We start from the raw sequence: 19,785 nt of genomic DNA on the forward strand, positions 1-19,785 counted from the left end.
CTAACGGTTAGCCAACACTAATTTAAACACTTTAAAAAAAATGGGGTGACCAAATTATATTAGAGGAAAATGTATTGATTAAAGTTTGTGTGACTGAATGGATTCTGGTCTCAATCAGGATGTCTGTAATGAGTTTGTGGTCTGGTCAAGTGTAGGAGTGTCACCCCTCGCTCTCACCCAGACACTTTCATCCACAATATAACGGGGCATCTCATTTGCATGTTCATGCACACTGCCTTCAATTAGGATCCATCACAGTGACTGCTCTTCGTCGTTGACTTTGATCATCTCTCTCTCTCTCGCTCTCGCTCTCTCGCTCTCTTGCTCTCTCTCTCTCTCTATCACTCTCGCTCTCTCGCTGTCTTGATCTCTCTCTCTATCACTCTCCCTCTCTCGCTCTCTCCCTCTCTCACTCTCTATCACTCTCCCTCTCTATCACTCTCCCTATCTCGCTCTCTTGCTCTCTCTCTCTCTCTATCACTCTCCCTCTCTCGCTCTCTCTTGCTCTCTATCACTCTCCCTCTCTCGCTCTCTCTCTCTCTCTCTATCACTCTCCCTCTCTTGCTCTCTCTCTCTCTATCACTCTCCCTCTCTTGCTCTCTCTCTCTCTATCACTCTCCCTCTCTCGCTCTCTATCACTCTCCCTCTCTCGCTCTCTTGCTCTCTTTCTCTCTATCACTCTCCCTCTCTTGCTCTCTCTCTATCACTCTCCCTCTCTCGCTCTCTCTCTCTGTTAGATTTTGGATGACTCATCCCATGTGCCTGAGTATTTTCCCTCCTTTATTTTCCTTTCTACTCCCTCCCTCACTCCTCCATCCTTCCTTCCCTCCAGACAGGTTGACATTTAAAGAGAAACACGACCTCTCTCTGGGAGAGATCAACTCTCTGCAACACACTGCTCCAGGGAGAGAGGGATGGAGGGAGAGAAATAGAAGGGGGAAGCAGAGGAAGCACAGAGTAGAAAGAGAGTCTTTGGCCTGTTGAGTAGAAAGAGAGTCTTTGGCCTGTTGAGTAGAAAGAGAGTCTTTGGCCTGTTGAGTAGAAAGAGAGGCCAATAAAGCCCCTTCAATTGAACTGAATTTAATTGAATAGCGAGGGAACAAAGAAATTGGTGAAAAAAGTTTTGAAAAGGAAAAGCAAGGAGGCAGTTGGAAATGGAAAGAGAGGGTTGAGGAGGAAGGAAATCTAGATGGATGAGGGGAGAATGACATGTGGTCTCAGTACAAGAGGCTATTTATCCTTCCCCTTTCAATTCTAAATGTCAATCTCTATCTTTTGGTTTTCAATTCCTCTCAGCTGGTTGGTGAACCTTTAACTTCGTATCAAATTGCAATGGTCACGTACACATATTTAGCAGATGCAGTCATAGATGTATGACAGTGTAGTAATACCTGACAATACAAAACAATGCACACAAAGCCCAACATTAAAAGAAAGGAACTAAAAATGAGCAATGTCAGAGTCCGGAATATACATATAAACTCAGCAAAAAAAGATCATTTGTAAAAATCCAGATAACTTCACAGATCTTCATTGTAAAGGGTTTCAACACTGTTTCCCATGCTTGTTCAATGAACCATTAACAATTAATGAACATGCACCAGTGGAACAGTCGTTAAGACACTAACGGTTTACAAATGGTAGGCAGTTAAGGTCACAGTTATGAAAACTTAGGACACTAAAGAGGTCTTTCTACTGACTCTGAAAAACACCAAAAGAAAGATGCCTGGGGTCCCTGCTCATTTGCGTGAACGTGCCTTAGGCATGTTGCAAGGAGGCATGAGGACTGCAGATGTGGCCAGGGCAATAAATTGCAATGTCCGTACTGTGAGATGACTAAGACAGCACTACAGGGAGACAGGACGGACAGCTGATTGTCCTCACAGTGGCTGATTGTCCTCACAGTGGCAGATCACGTGTAACTACACCTGCACAGGATCGGTAAGTCCGAACATCACACTTGCAGAACAGGTACAGGATGGCAACAACAACTGCCCGAGTTGCACCAGGAACGCACAATCCCTCCATCAGTGCTCAGACTGTCCGCAATAGGCTGAGAGAGGCTGGACTGAGGGCTTGTAGGCCTGTTGTAAGGCAGGTCCTCACCAGACATCACCGGCAACAATGTTGCCTATCGGCACAAACCCACCGTCTCTGGACCAGACAGGACTGGCAAAAAGTGCTCTTCACTGACGAGTCGCGGCTTTGTCTCACCAGGGGTCATGGTCGGATTCGCGTTTATCGTCAAAGAAATGACCATTACACTGAGACCTGTACCCTGGAGCGGGATCGATTTGGAGGTGGAGAGTCTGTCATGCTCTGGGGCGGTGTGTCACAGCATCATCCGACTGAGCTTGTTGTCATTGCAGGCAATCTCAATGCTGTGCATTACAGGGTAGACATCCTCCTCCCTCATGTGGTACCCTTCCTGCAGGCTCATCTTGACATGACCCTCCAGCATGACGATGCCACCAGCCATACTGCTCGTTCTGTGCGTGATTTCCTGCAAGACTGGCCAGTATGGGACCTGTTGGATCGGAGGGTGAGGGCTAGGGCCATCCCCCCCCAGAAATGACCGGGAACTGGCAGGTGCCTTGGTGGAAGAGTGGGTTAACATCTCACAGCAAGACTTGACTACTTGGTGTAGTCCGCGAGGAGAAGATGCACTGCAATACTTAATGCAGCTGGTGGCCTTACCAGATACTGACTATAACTTTATGACAACCCCCCCTTGTTCAGGGACACATTATTCCATTTCTGTTAGTCACGTGTTCAGTTTATGTCTCAGTTGTTGAATCTTGTCATGTTCATGCTAATATTTACACTTGTTAGGTTTGCTGACAATATACGCAGCTGACAGTGAGAGGACGTTTCTTTTTTTGCTGAGTTTATTTTCATGGGATGGTGTGTGTAGACATGGACAGTATATGAATAGACAAGGTGTGTACAGCAGTAGTTATATAGGATGGTGTGTATAGACAGTAGTTATATAGGATGGTGTGTATAGATAGTATAGACAGTAGTTATATAGGATGGTGTGTATAGACAGTAGTTATATAGGATGGTGTGTGTAGACATGGACAGTATATGAATAGAAAAGGTGTGTACAGCAGGAGTTATATAGGATGGTGTGTATAGACAGTAGTTATATAGGATGGTGTGTGTAGACATGGACAGTATATGAATAGAAAAGGTGTGTACAGCAGGAGTTATATAGAATGGTGTGTATAGACAGTAGTTATATAGAATGGTGTGTATAGACATGGACAGTATATGAATAGAAATAGTGTGTACAGCAGTAGTTATATAGGATGGTGTGTATAGACAGTAGTTATATAGGATGGTGTGTATAGACAGTATAGACAGTAGTTATATAGGAGGGTGTGTATAGACAGTAGTTATATAGGATGGTGTGTGTAGACATGGACAGTATATGAATAGAAAAGGTTTTTACAACAGTAGTTATATAGGATGGTGTGTGTAGACAGTAGTTATATAGGATGGTGTGTACAGCAGTAGTTATATAGGATGGTGTGTGTAGGCAGTAGTTATATAGGATGGTGTGTGTAGACAGTAGTTATATAGGATGGTGTGTGTAGACAGTAGTTATATAAGATGGTGTGTATAGACAGTATAGACAGTAGTTATATAGGATGGTGTGTATAGAGAGTATAGACAGTAGTTATATAGGATGGTGTGTGTAGACAGTAGTTATATAAGATGGTGTGTATAGGCAGTAGTTATATAGGATGGCGTTTATAGGCAGTAGTTATATAGGATGGTGTGTGTAGACAGTAGTTATATAAGATGGTGTGTGTAGACAGTAGTTATATAGGATGGTGTGTACAGCAGTAGTTATATAGGATGGTGTGTGTAGACAGTAGTTATATAGGGTGGTGTGTATAGACAGTATAGACAGTAGTTATATAGGATGGTGTGTGTAGACAGTAGTTATATAGGATGGTGTGTATAGGCAGTAGTTATATAGGATGGTGTGTATAGACAGTATAGACAGTAGTTATATAGGATGGTGTGTGTAGACAGTATAGACAGTAGTTATATAGGATGGTGTGTGTAGACAGTAGTTATATAGGATAGTGTGTGTAGACAGTAGTTATATAGGATGGTGTGTATAGACAGTATAGACAGTAGTTATATAGGATGGTGTGTGTAGACAGTAGTTATATAGGATGGTGTGTATAGACAGTATAGACAGTAGTTATATAGGATGGTGTGTATAGAGAGTATAGACAGTAGTTATATAGGATGGTGTGTGTAGACAGTAGTTATATAGGATGGTGTGTATAGGCAGTAGTTATATAGGATGGTGTGTGTAGACAGTAGTTATATAGGATGGTGTGTATAGGCAGTAGTTATATAGGATGGTGTGTATAGACAGTAGTTATATATGGTGGTGTGTATAGACAGTAGTTATATATGGTGGTGTGTATAGACAGTAGTTATATACGATGGTGTGTATAGACAGTAGTTATATATGGTGGTGTGTATAGACAGTATAGACAGTAGTTATATATGGTGGTGTGTATAGACAGTAGTTATATATGGTGGTGTGTATAGACAGTAGTTTTATATGGTGGTGTGTATAGACAGTAGTTATATATGGTGGTGTGTATAGACAGTGGTTATATATGATGGTGTGTATAGACAGTAGTTATATATGATGGTGTGTATAGACAGTAGTTATATATGGTGGTGTGTATAGACAGTGGTTATATATGATGGTGTGTATAGACAGTAGTTATATATGGTGGTGTGTATAGACAGTAGTTATATATGGTGGTGTGTATAGACAGTATAGACAGTAGTTATATATGATGGTGTGTATAGACAGTGGTTATATATGATGGTGTGTGTATAGACAGTAGTTATATATGGTGGTGTGTATAGACAGTGGTTATATATGATGGTGTGTATAGACAGTAGTTAATTATGGTGGTTTGTATAGACAGTATAGACAGTAGTTATATATGGTGGTGTGTATAGACAGTGGTTCTATATGATGGTGTGTATAGACAGTAGTTTTATATGGTGGTGTGTATAGACAGTAGTTATATATGGCGGTGTGTATAGACAGTAGTTATATATGGTGGTTTGTATAGACAGTATAGACAGTAGTTATATATGGTGGTGTGTATAGACAGTGGTTATATATGATGGTGTGTATAGACAGTAGTTATATATGGTGGTGTGTATAGACAGTTGTTATATATGGTGGTGTGTATAGACAGTAGTTATAATTGATGGTGTGTATAGACAGTAGTTACATATGGTGGTGTGTATAGACAGTGGTTATATATGATGGTGTGTATAGACAGTAGTTATATATGGTGGTGTGTATAGACAGTGGTTACATATGATGGTGTGTATAGACAGTAGTTATATATGGTGGTGTGTATAGACAGTGGTGGAAAATGTACCCAATTGTCATACTTGAGTAAGATTAAAGATACTTTAATAGAAAATGACTCAAGTAAAAGTGAATGTCACCCTGTAAAATTGTACTTCATTAAATGTATTTGGTTATAAGTATACTTAAGTATCAAAAGTAAAAGTATAAACCATTTCAAATTCTTTACCAGTCAGTAATGATGACCAGGGATGTTCTCTGTTTAGTGAGTCCAGCAGACCAGTCAGTAGGGATGACCAGGGATGTTCTCTGTTTAGTGAGTCCAGCAGACCAGTCAGTAGGGATGACCAGGGATGTTCTCTGTTTAGTGAGTCCAGCAGACCAGTCAGTAGGGATGACCAGGGATGGTCTCTGTTTAGTGAGTCCAGCAGACCAGAGGCAGTAGGGAGGACCAGGGATGTTCTCTGTTTAGTGAGTCCAGCAGACCAGTCAGTAGGGATGACCAGTGATGTTCTCTGTTTAGTGAGTCCAGCAGACCAGAGGCAGTAGGGAGGACCAGGGATGTTCTCTGCTTAGTGAGTCCAGCAGACCAGTCAGTAGGGATGACCAGGGATGTTCTCTGTTTAGTGAGTCCAGCAGACCAGTCAGTAGGGATGACCAGGGATGTTCTCTGTTTAGTGAGTCCAGCAGACCAGAGGCAGTAGGGAGGACCAGGGATGTTCTCTGCTTAGTGAGTCCAGCAGACCAGTCAGTAGGGATGACCAGGGATGTTCTCTGTTTAGTGAGTCCAGCAGACCAGAGGCAGTAGGGAGGACCAGTGATGTTCTCTTATTAGTGAGTCCATCAGACCAGAGGCAGTAGGGGTGACCAGGGATGTTCTCTGTTTAGTGAGTCCAGCAGACCAGAGGCAGTAGGGATGACCAGTGATGTTCTCTTATTAGTGAGTCCATCAGACCAGAGGCAGTAGGGATGACCAGGGATGTTCTCTGTTTAGTGAGTCCAGCAGAACAGAGTCAGTAGGGAGGACCAGCGATGTTCTCTGTTTAGTGAGTCCAACAGACCAGAGTCAGTAGGGAGGACCAGGTTGTTCTCTGTTTAGTGAGTCCAACAGACCAGAGCATTAGGGATGACCAGGTATGTTCTCTGTTTAGTGAGTCCAACAGACCAGTCAGTAGGGATGACCAGTGATGTTCTCTGTTTAGTGAGTCCAGCAGACCAGAGCAGTAGGAATGACCAGGGATGTTCTCTGTTTAGTGAGTCCAACAGACCAGTCAGTAGGGATGACCAGGGATGTTCTCTGTTTAGAGAGTCCAGCAGACCAGTCAGTAGGGATGACCAGGGATGTTCTCTGTTTAGTGAGTCCAGCAGACCAGAGGCAGTAGGGAGGACCAGTGATGTTCTCTGTTTAGTGAGTCCATCAGACCAGAGGCAGTAGGGATGACCAGTGATGTTCTCTGTTTAGTGAGTCCAGCAGACCAGAGGCAGAGGGATGACCAGGGATGTTCTCTGTTTAGTGAGTCCAGCAGACCAGAGGCAGTAGGGAGGACCAGTGATGTTCTCTGTTTAGTGAGTCCATCAGACCAGAGGCAGTAGGGATGACCAGTGATGTTCTCTGTTCAGTGAGTCCAGCAGACCAGAGGCAGAGAGATGACCAGGGATGTTCTCTGTTTAGTGAGTCCAGCAGACCAGAGGCAGTAGGGATGACCAGGGATGTTCTCTGTTTAGTGAGTCCAGCAGACCAGAGGCAGTAGGGATGACCAGGGATGTTCTCTGTTTAGTGAGTCCAGCAGACCAGTCAGTAGGGATGACCAGTGATGTTCTCTGTTTAGTGAGTCCAGCAGACCAGAGGCAGTAGGGATGACCAGGGATGTTCTCTGTTTAGTGAGTCCAGCAGACCAGAGGCAGTAGGGATGACCAGGGATGTTCTCTGCTTAGTGAGTCCAGCAGACCAGTCAGTAGGGATGACCAGGGATGTTCTCTGTTTAGTGAGTCCAGCAGACCAGAGGCAGTAGGGAGGACCAGTGATGTTCTCTTATTAGTGAGTCCATCAGACCAGAGGCAGTAGGGATGACCAGGGATGTTCTCTGTTTAGTGAGTCCAGCAGACCAGAGGCAGTAGGGATGACCAGGGATGTTCTCTGCTTAGTGAGTCCAGCAGACCAGTCAGTAGGGGTGACCAGGGATGTTCTCTGTTTAGTGAGTCCAGCAGACCAGAGGCAGTAGGGATGACCAGTGATGTTCTCTTATTAGTGAGTCCATCAGACCAGAGGCAGTAGGGATGACCAGGGATGTTCTCTGTTTAGTGAGTCCAGCAGAACAGAGTCAGTAGGGAGGACCAGCGATGTTCTCTGTTTAGTGAGTCCAACAGACCAGAGTCAGTAGGGAGGACCAGGTTGTTCTCTGTTTAGTGAGTCCAACAGACCAGAGCAGTAGGGATGACCAGGTATGTTCTCTGTTTAGTGAGTCCAACAGACCAGTCAGTAGGGATGACCAGTGATGTTCTCTGTTTAGTGAGTCCAGCAGACCAGAGCAGTAGGAATGACCAGGGATGTTCTCTGTTTAGTGAGTCCAACAGACCAGTCAGTAGGGATGACCAGGGATGTTCTCTGTTTAGTGAGTCCAGCAGACCAGTCAGTAGGGATGACCAGGGATGTTCTCTGTTTAGTGAGTCCAGCAGACCAGAGGCAGTAGGGAGGACCAGTGATGTTCTCTGTTTAGTGAGTCCATCAGACCAGAGGCAGTAGGGATGACCAGTGATGTTCTCTGTTTAGTGAGTCCAGCAGACCAGAGGCAGAGGGATGACCAGGGATGTTCTCTGTTTAGTGAGTCCAGCAGACCAGAGGCAGTAGGGAGGACCAGTGATGTTCTCTGTTTAGTGAGTCCATCAGACCAGAGGCAGTAGGGATGACCAGTGATGTTCTCTGTTCAGTGAGTCCAGCAGACCAGAGGCAGAGAGATGACCAGGGATGTTCTCTGTTTAGTGAGTCCAGCAGACCAGAGGCAGTAGGGATGACCAGTGATGTTCTCTGTTTAGTGAGTCCAGCAGACCAGAGGCAGTAGGGATGACCAGGGATGTTCTCTGTTTAGTGAGTCCAGCAGACCAGAGGCAGTAGGGATGACCAGGGATGTTCTCTGTTTAGTGAGTCCAACAGACCAGAGCAGTAGGGATGACCAGTTATGTTCTCTGTTTAGTGAGTCCAGCAGACCAGAGGCAGTAGGGATGACCAGTGATGTTCTCTTTTTAGTGAGTCCAGCAGACCAGAGGCAGAGGGATGACCAGGGATGTTCTCTGTTTAGTGAGTCCAACAGACCAGAGGCAGAGGGATGACCAGGGATGTTCACTGTTTAGTGAGTCCAGCAGACCAGAGGCAGAGGGATGACAAGGGATGTTCCCTGTTTAGTGAGTCCAGCAGACCAGAGGCAGTAGGGATGACCAGTGATGTTCTCTGTTTAGTGAGTCCAGCAGACCAGAGCAGTAGGGATGACCAGGGATGTTCTCTGTTTAGTGAGTCCAGCAGACCAGAGTCAGTAGGGATGACCAGTGATGTTCTCTGTTTAGTGAGTCCAGCAGAACAGTCAGTAGGGATGACCAGTGATGTTCTCTGTTTAGTGAGTCCAGCAGACCAGAGTCAGTAGGGATGACCAGTGATGTTCTCTGTTTAGTGAGTCCAGCAGACCAGAGCAGTAGGGATGACCAGTGATGTTCTCTGTTTAGTGAGTCCAGCAGACCAGAGGCAGTAGGGATGACCAGGGATGTTCTCTGTTTAGTGAGTCCAGCAGACCAGAGTCAGTAGGGATGACCAGTGATGTTCTCTGTTTAGTGAGTCCATCAGAACAGTCAGTAGGGATGACCAGTGATGTTCTCTGTTTAGTGAGTCCAGCAGACCAGAGCAGTAGGGATGACCAGTGATGTTCTCTTTTTAGTGAGTCCAGCAGACCAGAGGCAGTAGGGATGACCAGGGATGTTCTCTGTTTAGTGAGTCCAGCAGACCAGAGCAGTAGGGATGACCAGTGATGTTCTCTGTTTAGTGAGTCCAGCAGACCAGAGTCAGTAGGGATGACCAGTGATGTTCCCTGTTTAGTGAGTCCAGCAGACCAGAGTCAGTAGGGATGACCAGTGATGTTCTCTGTTTAGTGAGTCCAGCAGACCAGAGTCAGTAGGGATGACCAGTGATGTTCCCTGTTTAGTGAGTCCAGCAGACCAGAGTCAGTAGGGATGACCAGGGATGTTCTCTGCTTAGTGAGTCCAGCAGACCAGTCAGTAGGGATGACCAGTGATGTTCTCTGTTTAGTGAGTCCATCAGACCAGAGGCAGTAGGGAGGACCAGTGATGTTCTCTTATTAGTGAGTCCATCAGACCAGAGGCAGTAGGGATGACCAGGGATGTTCTCTGTTTAGTGAGTCCAGCAGACCAGTCAGTAGGGATGACCAGTGATGTTCTCTGCTTAGTGAGTCTAGCAGACCAGGCAGTAGGGATGACCAGGGATGTTCTCTGCTTAGTGAGTCCAGCAGACCAGTCAGTAGGGATGACCAGTGATGTTCTCTGTTTAGTGAGTCCAGCAGACCAGAGGCAGTAGGGAGGACCAGTGATGTTCTCTTATTAGTGAGTCCATCAGACCAGAGGCAGTAGGGATGACCAGTGATGTTCTCTGTTTAGTGAGTCCAGCAGACCAGAGGCAGTAGGGATGACCAGGGATGTTCTCTGTTTAGTGAGTCCAGCAGACCAGAAGCAGAGGGATGACCAGGGAGGTTCTCTGTTTAGTGAGTCCAGCAGACCAGAGGCAGTAGGGATGACCAGGGATGTTCTCTGTTTAGTGAGTCCAGCAGACCAGAGGCAGAGGGATGACCAGGGATGTTCTCTGTTTAGTGAGTCCAGCAGACCAGAGGCGGTAGGGATGACCAGTGATGTTCTCTGTTTAGTGAGTCCAGCAGACCAGTCAGTAGGGATGACCAGTGATGTTCTCTGTTTAGTGAGTCCAGCAGACCAGAGGCAGAGGGATGACCAGGGAGGTTCTCTGTTTAGTGAGTCCAGCAGACCAGTCAGTAGGGATGACCAGTGATGTTCTCTGTTTAGTGAGTCCATCAGACCAGAGACAGTAGGGATGACCAGGGATGTTCTCTTATTAGTGAGTCCATCAGACCAGAGACAGTAGGGATGACCAGGGATGTTCTCTGTTTAGTGAGTCCAGCAGACCAGAGGCAGAGGGATGACCAGGGAGGTTCTCTTGATAAGGGTGTGAATTAGAACATATTCCTGTTCTCCTAAGCATTCAAAACATAATTAATACTTGTTGGTGTCAGGATAAATGTATGGAGTAAAAAGTACATTATTTTCTTCAGGAATGTAGTAAAGTAAAAGTAGTCAAATATATAAATTGTAACGTAAAGTGCAGATAAAAAAAACGACTTAACTAGTACTTTCAAGTACTTTTACCTATGCACATTATGGACAGTATATGAATAGAACAGTAGGCCTTGACTAGAAGACAGTGTACACATATGAACCTTTAACCTTCTTCCTGGACATGTGATCTGCTGTTTGGACTGTATCCTTTGGGCCTGCGTGGGATAAGTACCACTCATGTATTTCCTCAATTCAATTTATATTAATAACTATTATGTTTGTGTCTTTCAGAAACAGAAACGGAGACCTCGTATTTTGTCATCGGAGCCATCCTTTATCGGACCTTAGGAGTCATCCTTCCTGCCCCCAAGTATGTTTCTTATTCCATTAAAAAGTGTTTGCAATTAATTTAGCTTATCTCTCTCTCATCCATCATTCTTCATCTCTAAAGCCTTAATTAAACCTTGCCATCGTAGATTATCCCTCTACCGCGAGCACTTCCTGGAATTCCCCACTCCTGCTGATCCAATTATATGGGAACTACCGGAGAGTTGGGAAGAGTTTATCATTCAGGATGGCTTAACTATCCCGGTCAGGCTGATTCTTCCTAATGCTATGGTGACAAACAGATGGTGGTGGTTTGGTGTCAGGTCTTTCCATGTCACGGTTGTTAGGATTATATATGGAGTTATACACTTTAATCACTAAAGATGTGTGACAGCCATCAATCCTGAGAAATGACCGGCGATCCATTGCTTTTTTATTTCTACCTTCCCTCTCTATTGGTAATCTTCTCCCGAGATGTCATTCTGTCAGCGATTCCTCTCTTCATTCCTTGCTCCCATTCTCCATTTTTTTTATTACATTTTTAAATGTTTTATTTAACCTTTATTTAAGAAGGCAAGTCAGTTAAGAATAAATTCTTATTTTCAATGACGGCCAAACCTGGACGATGCTGGGACAATTTGACACCACCCTACGGGACTCCCTGTTGTGATATGTTTGTTTCTTAATGGTACAGGCCCTAATACTCAATTCTGGTGATATTACTCAGGTCTGGTGATATTACTCAGGTCTGGTGATATTACTCAGGTCTGGCGATATTACTCAGGTCTGATGATATTACTCAGGTCTGGTAATATTACACAGATCTGGTGATATTACTCAGATCTGGTGGTAATACTCAGTCTGGTGATATTACTCAGAACTGGTGATATTACTCAGAACTGGTGATATTACTCAGGTCTGGTGGTAATACTCAGTCTGGTGATATTACTCAGGTCTGGTGATATTACTCAGGTCTGGTGATATTACTCAGGTCTGGTGGTATTACTCAGGTCTGGTGATATTACTCAGGTCTGGTGGTAATACTCAGTCTGGTGATATTACTCAGAACTCGTGATATTACTCAGGTCTGGTGATATTACTCAGGTCTGGTGATATTACTCAGGTCTGGTGATATTACTCAGTCTGGTGATATTACTCAGGTCTGGTGATATTACTCAGTCTGGTGATATTACTCAGGTCTGGTGATATTACTTTTGACCAGGTCCCATAGTTCCATAATCTCTCTCTCTCTCTCTCTCTCTCTCTCTCTCTCTCTCTCTCTCTCTCTTCTCTCTCTCTCTCTCTCTCTCTTTTTTTTCTCTCTCTCTCTCTCTTTTTTTTTTCTCTCTCTCTCCTCTCTCTCTCTCTCTCTCTCTCTCTCTCTCTCTCTCTCTCTCTCTCTCTCTCTCTCTCTCTCTCTCTCTCTCTCTCTCTCTAGAGCCCCTGCTGTGATCAACTCTAAGATTCTGACGGTGACGGTCCGACCAGAACCCAAACTCAGTGAACCCATGGTGGTTGTGGAGCTGTCCCCACTGCTTAATGTGAGTACAACATGGAATAGACTGGTAATGATGTGTCATAGCCTGATAATGATGTGTCATAGCCTGGTAATGATGTATCATAGCCTGATAATGATGTGTCATAGCCTGGTAATGATGTGTCATAGCCTGATAATGATGTGTCATAGCCTGATAATGATGTGTCATAGCCTGGTAATGATGTGTCATAGCCTGGTAATGATGTGTCATAGCCTGGTAATGATGTGTCATAGCCTGGTAATGATGTGTCATAGCCTGGTAATGATGTGTCATAGCCTGGTAATGATGTGTCATAGCCTGGTAATGATGTGTCATAGCCTGGTAATGATGTATCATAGCCTGGTAATGATGTATCATAGCCTGGTAATGATGTGTCATAGCCTGGTAATGATGTGTCATAGCCTGGTAATGATGTGTCAGAGCTGTATAATGATGTGTCATAGTCTGAAAATGATGTGCCATAGCCTGGTAATGATGTGTCATAGCCTCGTAATTATGTGTCACAGCCTGGTAATGATGTGTCATAGCCTTATAATGATTTGTCAAATGATGTGTCATAGTCTGGTAATGATGTGTCATAGCCTGGTAATGATGTGTCATAGCCTGGTGATGATGTGTCATAGTCTGGTAATGATGTGCCATAGTCTGGTAATGATGTGCCATAGTCTGGTAATGATGTGCCATAGCCTGGTAATGATGTGCCATAGCCTGGTAATGATGTGTCATAGCCTGGTAATGATGTGTCATAGTCTGGTAATGATGTGTCATAGTCTGGTAATGATGTGCCATAGCCTGGTAATGATGTGCCATAGCCTTGTAATGATGTGCCATAGTCTGGTAGTGACGTGCCCTAGCCTGATAATGATGTGTCATAGCCTGGTAATGATGTGTCATAGCCTGGTAATGATGTGCCATAGCATGGTAATGATGTGTCATAGCCTGGTAATGATGTGTATCAGCCTGAGTGTTACAGTACTCCTTCACATCCTTGTCTGTGGCTTTTCAATTAGAACAGAACTGGAGAGTTTAATAAGAGACTGTCCTGCAACAATGAGCCCCTGTAGACGGTTGACCTTACAGCACATTGAACCACTGTAGACGGTTGGTTGACCTTACAGCACATTGAACCACTGTAGATGGTTGACCTTACAGCACATTGAACCACTGTAGATGGTTGGTTGACCTTACAGCACTTTGAACCACTGTAGATGGTTGGTTTACCTTACAGCACATTGAACCACTGTAGACGGTTGGTTTACCTTACAGCACATTGAACCACTGTAGACGGTTGACCTTCAGCACATTGAACCACTGTCAACGGTTGACCTTACAGCACATTGAACCACTGTAGATGGTTGACCTTACAGCACATTGAACCACTGTCGACGGTTGACCTTACAGCACATTGAACCACTGTAGATGGTTGACCTTACAGCACATTGAACAACTGTAGATGGTTGGTTGACCTTACATCACTTTGAACCACTGTAGACGGTTGACCTTACAGCACATTGAACCACTGTAGACGTTTGACCTTCAGCACATTGAACCACTGTAGATGGTTGGTTGACCTTACAGCACATTGAACCACTGTAGACGGTTGGTTGACCTTACAGCACATTGAACCACTGTAGACGGTTGGTTGACCTTACAGCACATTGAACCACTGTAGATGGTTGGTTGACCTTACAGCACATTGAACCACTGTAGACGGTTGGTTGACCTTACAGCACATTGAACCACTGTAGACGGTTGACCTTCAGCACATTGAACCCCTGTAGATGGTTGGTTGACCTTACAGCACATTGAACCACTGTAGACGGTTGGTTGACCTTACAGCACATTGAACCACTGTAGATGGTTGACCTTACAGCACATTGAACCACTGTAGACGGTTGGTTGACCTTACAGCACATTGAACCACTGTAGACGGTTGACCTTCAGCACATTGAACCACTGTAGATGGTTGTTTGACCTTACAGCACATTGAACCACTGTAAACGGTTGGTTGACCTTACAGCACATTGAACAACTGTAGAGAGTTGGTTGACCTTACAGCACATTGAACCACTGTAGACGGTTGGTTGACCTTACAGCACATTGAACCACTGTAGATGGTTGGTTGACCTTACAGCACATTGAACCACTGTAGACGGTTGGTTGACCTTGCAGCACTTTGAACCACTGTAGATGGTTGACCTTACAGCACATTGAACCACTGTAGATGGTTGACCTTACAGCACATTGAACCACTGTAGACGGTTGGTTGACCTTGCAGCACTTTGAACCACTGTAGATGGTTGACCTTACAGCACATTGAACAACTGTAGATGGTTGACCTTACAGCACATTAAACCACTGTAGACGGGTGGTTGACCTTACAGCACATTAAACCACTGTAGACGGTTGACCTTACAGCACATTGAACAACTGTAGATGGTTGACCTTACAGCACATTGAACCACTGTAGACGGTTGGTTGACCTTACAGCACATTGAACCACTGTAGACAGTTGGTTGACCTTACAGCACATTGAACCACTGTAGACGGTTGGTTGACCTTACAGCACACTGAACCACTGTAGAAGGATGGTTGACCTTACAGCACATTGAACCACTGTAGATGGTTGACCTTACAGAACATTGAACCACTGTAGACGTTTGGTTGACCTTACAGCACATTGAACCACTGTAGACGGTTGGTTGACTTTACAGCACATTGAACCACTGTAGACGGTTGGTTGACCTTACAGCACATTGAACCACTGTAGACAGTTGGTTGACCTTACAGCACATTTAACTACTGTAGACAGTTGGTTGACCTTACAGCACATTGAACTACTGTAGACGGTTTGTTGACCTTACAGCACATTGAACCACTGTAGATGGTTGGTTGACCTTACAGCACATTGAACCACTGTAGACGGTTGGTTGACCTTACAGCACATTGAACCACTGTAGACGGTTGGTTGACCTTACAGCACATTGAACCACTGTAGACGATTTGTTGACCTTTCAGCACATTGAACCACTGTAGACAGTTGGTTGACCTTACAGCACATTGAACCACTGTAGACGGTTGGTTGACCTTACAGCACATTGAACCACTGTAGACGGTTGGTTGACCTTACAGCACATTGAACCACTGTAGACAGTTGGTTGACCTTACAGCACATTGAACCACTGTAGACGGTTGACCTTACAGCACATTGAACCACTGTAGACGGTTGGTTGACCTTACAGCACATTGAACCACTGTAGAAGGTTGGTTGACCTTACAGCACATTGAACCACTGTAGACAGTTGGTTGACCTTACAGCACATTGAACCACTGTAGACAGTTGGTTGACCTTACAGCACATTGAACCACTGTAGGCGGTTGGTTGACCTTACAGCACATTGAACCACTGTAGACAGTTGGTTGACCTTACAGCACATTGAACCACTGTAGACAGTTGGTTGACCTTACAGCACATTGAACCACTGTAGACAGTTGGTTGACCTTACAGCACATTGAACCACTGTAGACAGTTGGTTGACCTTACAGCACATTGAACCACTGTAGACGGTTGACCTTACAGCACATTGAACCACTGTAGACGGTTGGTTGACCTTACAGCACATTGAACCACTGTAGATGGTTGGTTGACCTTACAGCACATTGAACCACTGTAGACGGTTGGTTGACCTTACAGCGCATTGAACCACTGTAGACGGTTGGTTGACCTTACAGCACATTGAACCACTGTAGACGGTTGGTTGACCTTACAGCACATTGAACCACTGTAGACGGTTGGTTGACCTTACAGCACATTGAACCACTGTAGATGGTTGGTTGACCTTACAGCACATTGAACCACTGTAGATGGTTGGTTGACCTTACAGCATATTGAACCACTGTAGATGGTTGACCTTACAGCACATTGAACCACTGTAGACGGTTGGTTGACCTTACAGCACATTGAACCACTGTAGACGGTTGGTTGACCTTACAGCAGATTGAACCACTGTAGACGGTTGGTTGACCGTACACCACTGTAGACAGTTGGTTGACCTTACAGCACATTGAACCACTGTAGACAGTTGGTTGACCTTACAGCAGATTGAACCACTGTAGACGGTTGGTTGACCGTACACCACTGTAGACAGTTGGTTGACCTTACAGCACATTGAACCACTGTAGATGGTTGGTTGACCTTACAGCACATTGAACCACTGTAGACGGTTGGTTGACCTTACAGCACATTGAACCACTGTAGACGGTTGGTTGACCTTACAGCACATTGAACCACTGTAGACGATTTGTTGACCTTTCAGCACATTGAACCACTGTAGACAGTTGGTTGACCTTACAGCACATTGAACCACTGTAGACGGTTGGTTGACCTTACAGCACATTGAACCACTGTAGACGGTTGGTTGACCTTACAGCACATTGAACCACTGTAGACAGTTGGTTGACCTTACAGCACATTGAACCACTGTAGACGGTTGACCTTACAGCACATTGAACCACTGTAGACGGTTGGTTGACCTTACAGCACATTGAACCACTGTAGAAGGTTGGTTGACCTTACAGCACATTGAACCACTGTAGACAGTTGGTTGACCTTACAGCACATTGAACCACTGTAGACAGTTGGTTGACCTTACAGCACATTGAACCACTGTAGGCGGTTGGTTGACCTTACAGCACATTGAACCACTGTAGACAGTTGGTTGACCTTACAGCACATTGAACCACTGTAGACAGTTGGTTGACCTTACAGCACATTGAACCACTGTAGACAGTTGGTTGACCTTACAGCACATTGAACCACTGTAGACAGTTGGTTGACCTTACAGCACATTGAACCACTGTAGACGGTTGACCTTACAGCACATTGAACCACTGTAGACGGTTGGTTGACCTTACAGCACATTGAACCACTGTAGATGGTTGGTTGACCTTACAGCACATTGAACCACTGTAGACGGTTGGTTGACCTTACAGCGCATTGAACCACTGTAGACGGTTGGTTGACCTTACAGCACATTGAACCACTGTAGACGGTTGGTTGACCTTACAGCACATTGAACCACTGTAGACGGTTGGTTGACCTTACAGCACATTGAACCACTGTAGATGGTTGGTTGACCTTACAGCACATTGAACCACTGTAGATGGTTGGTTGACCTTACAGCATATTGAACCACTGTAGATGGTTGACCTTACAGCACATTGAACCACTGTAGACGGTTGGTTGACCTTACAGCACATTGAACCACTGTAGACGGTTGGTTGACCTTACAGCAGATTGAACCACTGTAGACGGTTGGTTGACCGTACACCACTGTAGACAGTTGGTTGACCTTACAGCACATTGAACCACTGTAGACAGTTGGTTGACCTTACAGCAGATTGAACCACTGTAGACGGTTGGTTGACCGTACACCACTGTAGACAGTTGGTTGACCTTACAGCACATTGAACCACTGTAGATGGTTGGTTGACCTTACAGCACATTGAACCACTGTAGACAGTTGGTTGACCTTACAGCACATTGAACCACTGTAGACGGTTGACCTTACAGCACATTGAACCACTGTAGACGGTTGGTTGACCTTACAGCACATTGAACCACTGTAGATGGTTGACCATACAGCACATTGAACCACTGTAGATGGTTGGTTGACCTTACAGCACATTGAACCACTGTAGATGGTTGACCATACAGCACATTGAACCACTGTAGACGGTTGGTTGACCTTACAGCACATTGAACCTCTGTAGATGGTTGGTTGACCTTACCTCACATTGAACCACTGTAGACAGTTGGTTGACCTTACAACACATTGAACCACTGTAGACAGTTGGTTGACCTTACAGCACATTGAACCACTGTAGACAGTTGGTTGACCTTAGAGCACATTAAACCACTGCAGACGGTTGGTTGACCGTACACATTTACATTTACATTTAAGTCATTTAGCAGACGCCACTGTAGACTACTTGGTAATCTGGTGGTCTGCAGCTGTTGGGGGGATGACCTTGGCCAAGGTGCAGCAGGTAGCCTAGTGGTTAGAGCGTTGAACTAGTAACCGAAAGGTTGCAAGCCCGAAACCCCGAGCTCACAAGGTACAAATCTGTCGTTCTGTCCATGAACAAGACAGTTAACCCACTGTTCCCCGGTAGGCTGTCATTGTTAATAAGAATTTGTTCTTAACTGACTTGCCTAGTTAAATAAAAATAAGTATATATTTTAAGGTGTGTGTGTGTGTGTGTGTTTGTGAGTCCTGCCCTGTAGCTGTTGGTGGGTAGTGACTGAAGTAGCGCCATGGCGACAGATGTTGGCAGAGGGGAGGGGAGTGTTGGGGTTCCTGTACTGAACATGGTTCTTACAGTGAAGACATCTTTTCCCAACTGTCAATACATCTTCCCAATGACGGCTAGTGAGCGTGTGTGAGCGCGCGTGTGTGTGCGTGTGTGTGTGCCCGTGTGTGTGTCCGTGTGTGTTTGTGTGTGTGCGTGTGTGTCTGTGTGTGGGCGCATGGGTGTGGGTGGGTGAGTGACTATAAAGATGTAGGTTTATGAATACAACATATAAAGACTATATCCACAGATATTAGTATTTAGTCTTCTGGAACGTAGCCTATTGGTGGAGCAGAAAGCATCATTATATGATGTCTGTGCTAAAGACAGAGTCAGACAGCGTGGGAGTACCCTTTTGTCAGTCACAATGGAACTAACGTTAGCATACGGCTAGCCCGTCTGACTGGTGATTGATGGCTGAATGCTAGCAGACGCCGCTACGCCACGTAGCATCGGAGGCTAATGCGCTCTGAGGGACTTGTGATGTAGATGACACCGTTGTGTGAGTGAGCTGCAACGTAGAGCTGTCATCTCATGCAAACTCTGGTTCACAACGTGATGCATCACTCCTTCTGTCGTTAAGGAAATCACCTTTCTGACAAGAAGGGGACAGGTGGAAGTGAGGGTCCCACCTCAATGTGCACTATTCAGTCAGGACAGATGGACTATACTATGATCTTGACCAGTGAGGGGGCGATAGAGAGGAAGTGAGGGAACGAGGGAGGAAGGAAGGAAGGTAGAAACTTAGGGGCATCTCAATCCAGGCTGCATCACATCCAGCCGTGATTGGGAGTCCCATAGGGTGGTGCACAATTGGCCCAGGGTTGTCTGCGTTTGGCCAGGGTAGGCCGTCATTGT

General features: G+C 45.2%; 1 protein-coding gene across 1 annotated transcript in view; it reads left to right on the plus strand.

The window, feature by feature from the left end:
* adgrb2 (adhesion G protein-coupled receptor B2) overlaps positions 1-19,785 on the plus strand; it is a 600,103-nt gene that overhangs the window by 402,127 nt on the left and 178,191 nt on the right. The window contains exons 14-15 of the mRNA XM_064979676.1: positions 11,003-11,081; positions 12,477-12,579. Of these exons, the coding sequence (XP_064835748.1) occupies positions 11,003-11,081; positions 12,477-12,579 (182 nt within the window). The remainder of the gene's footprint in view (positions 1-11,002; positions 11,082-12,476; positions 12,580-19,785) is intronic.

This window comes from Oncorhynchus masou, chromosome 12 (genome assembly GCF_036934945.1).
Source record: "Oncorhynchus masou masou isolate Uvic2021 chromosome 12, UVic_Omas_1.1, whole genome shotgun sequence".
NCBI lineage: Eukaryota > Metazoa > Chordata > Actinopteri > Salmoniformes > Salmonidae > Oncorhynchus > Oncorhynchus masou.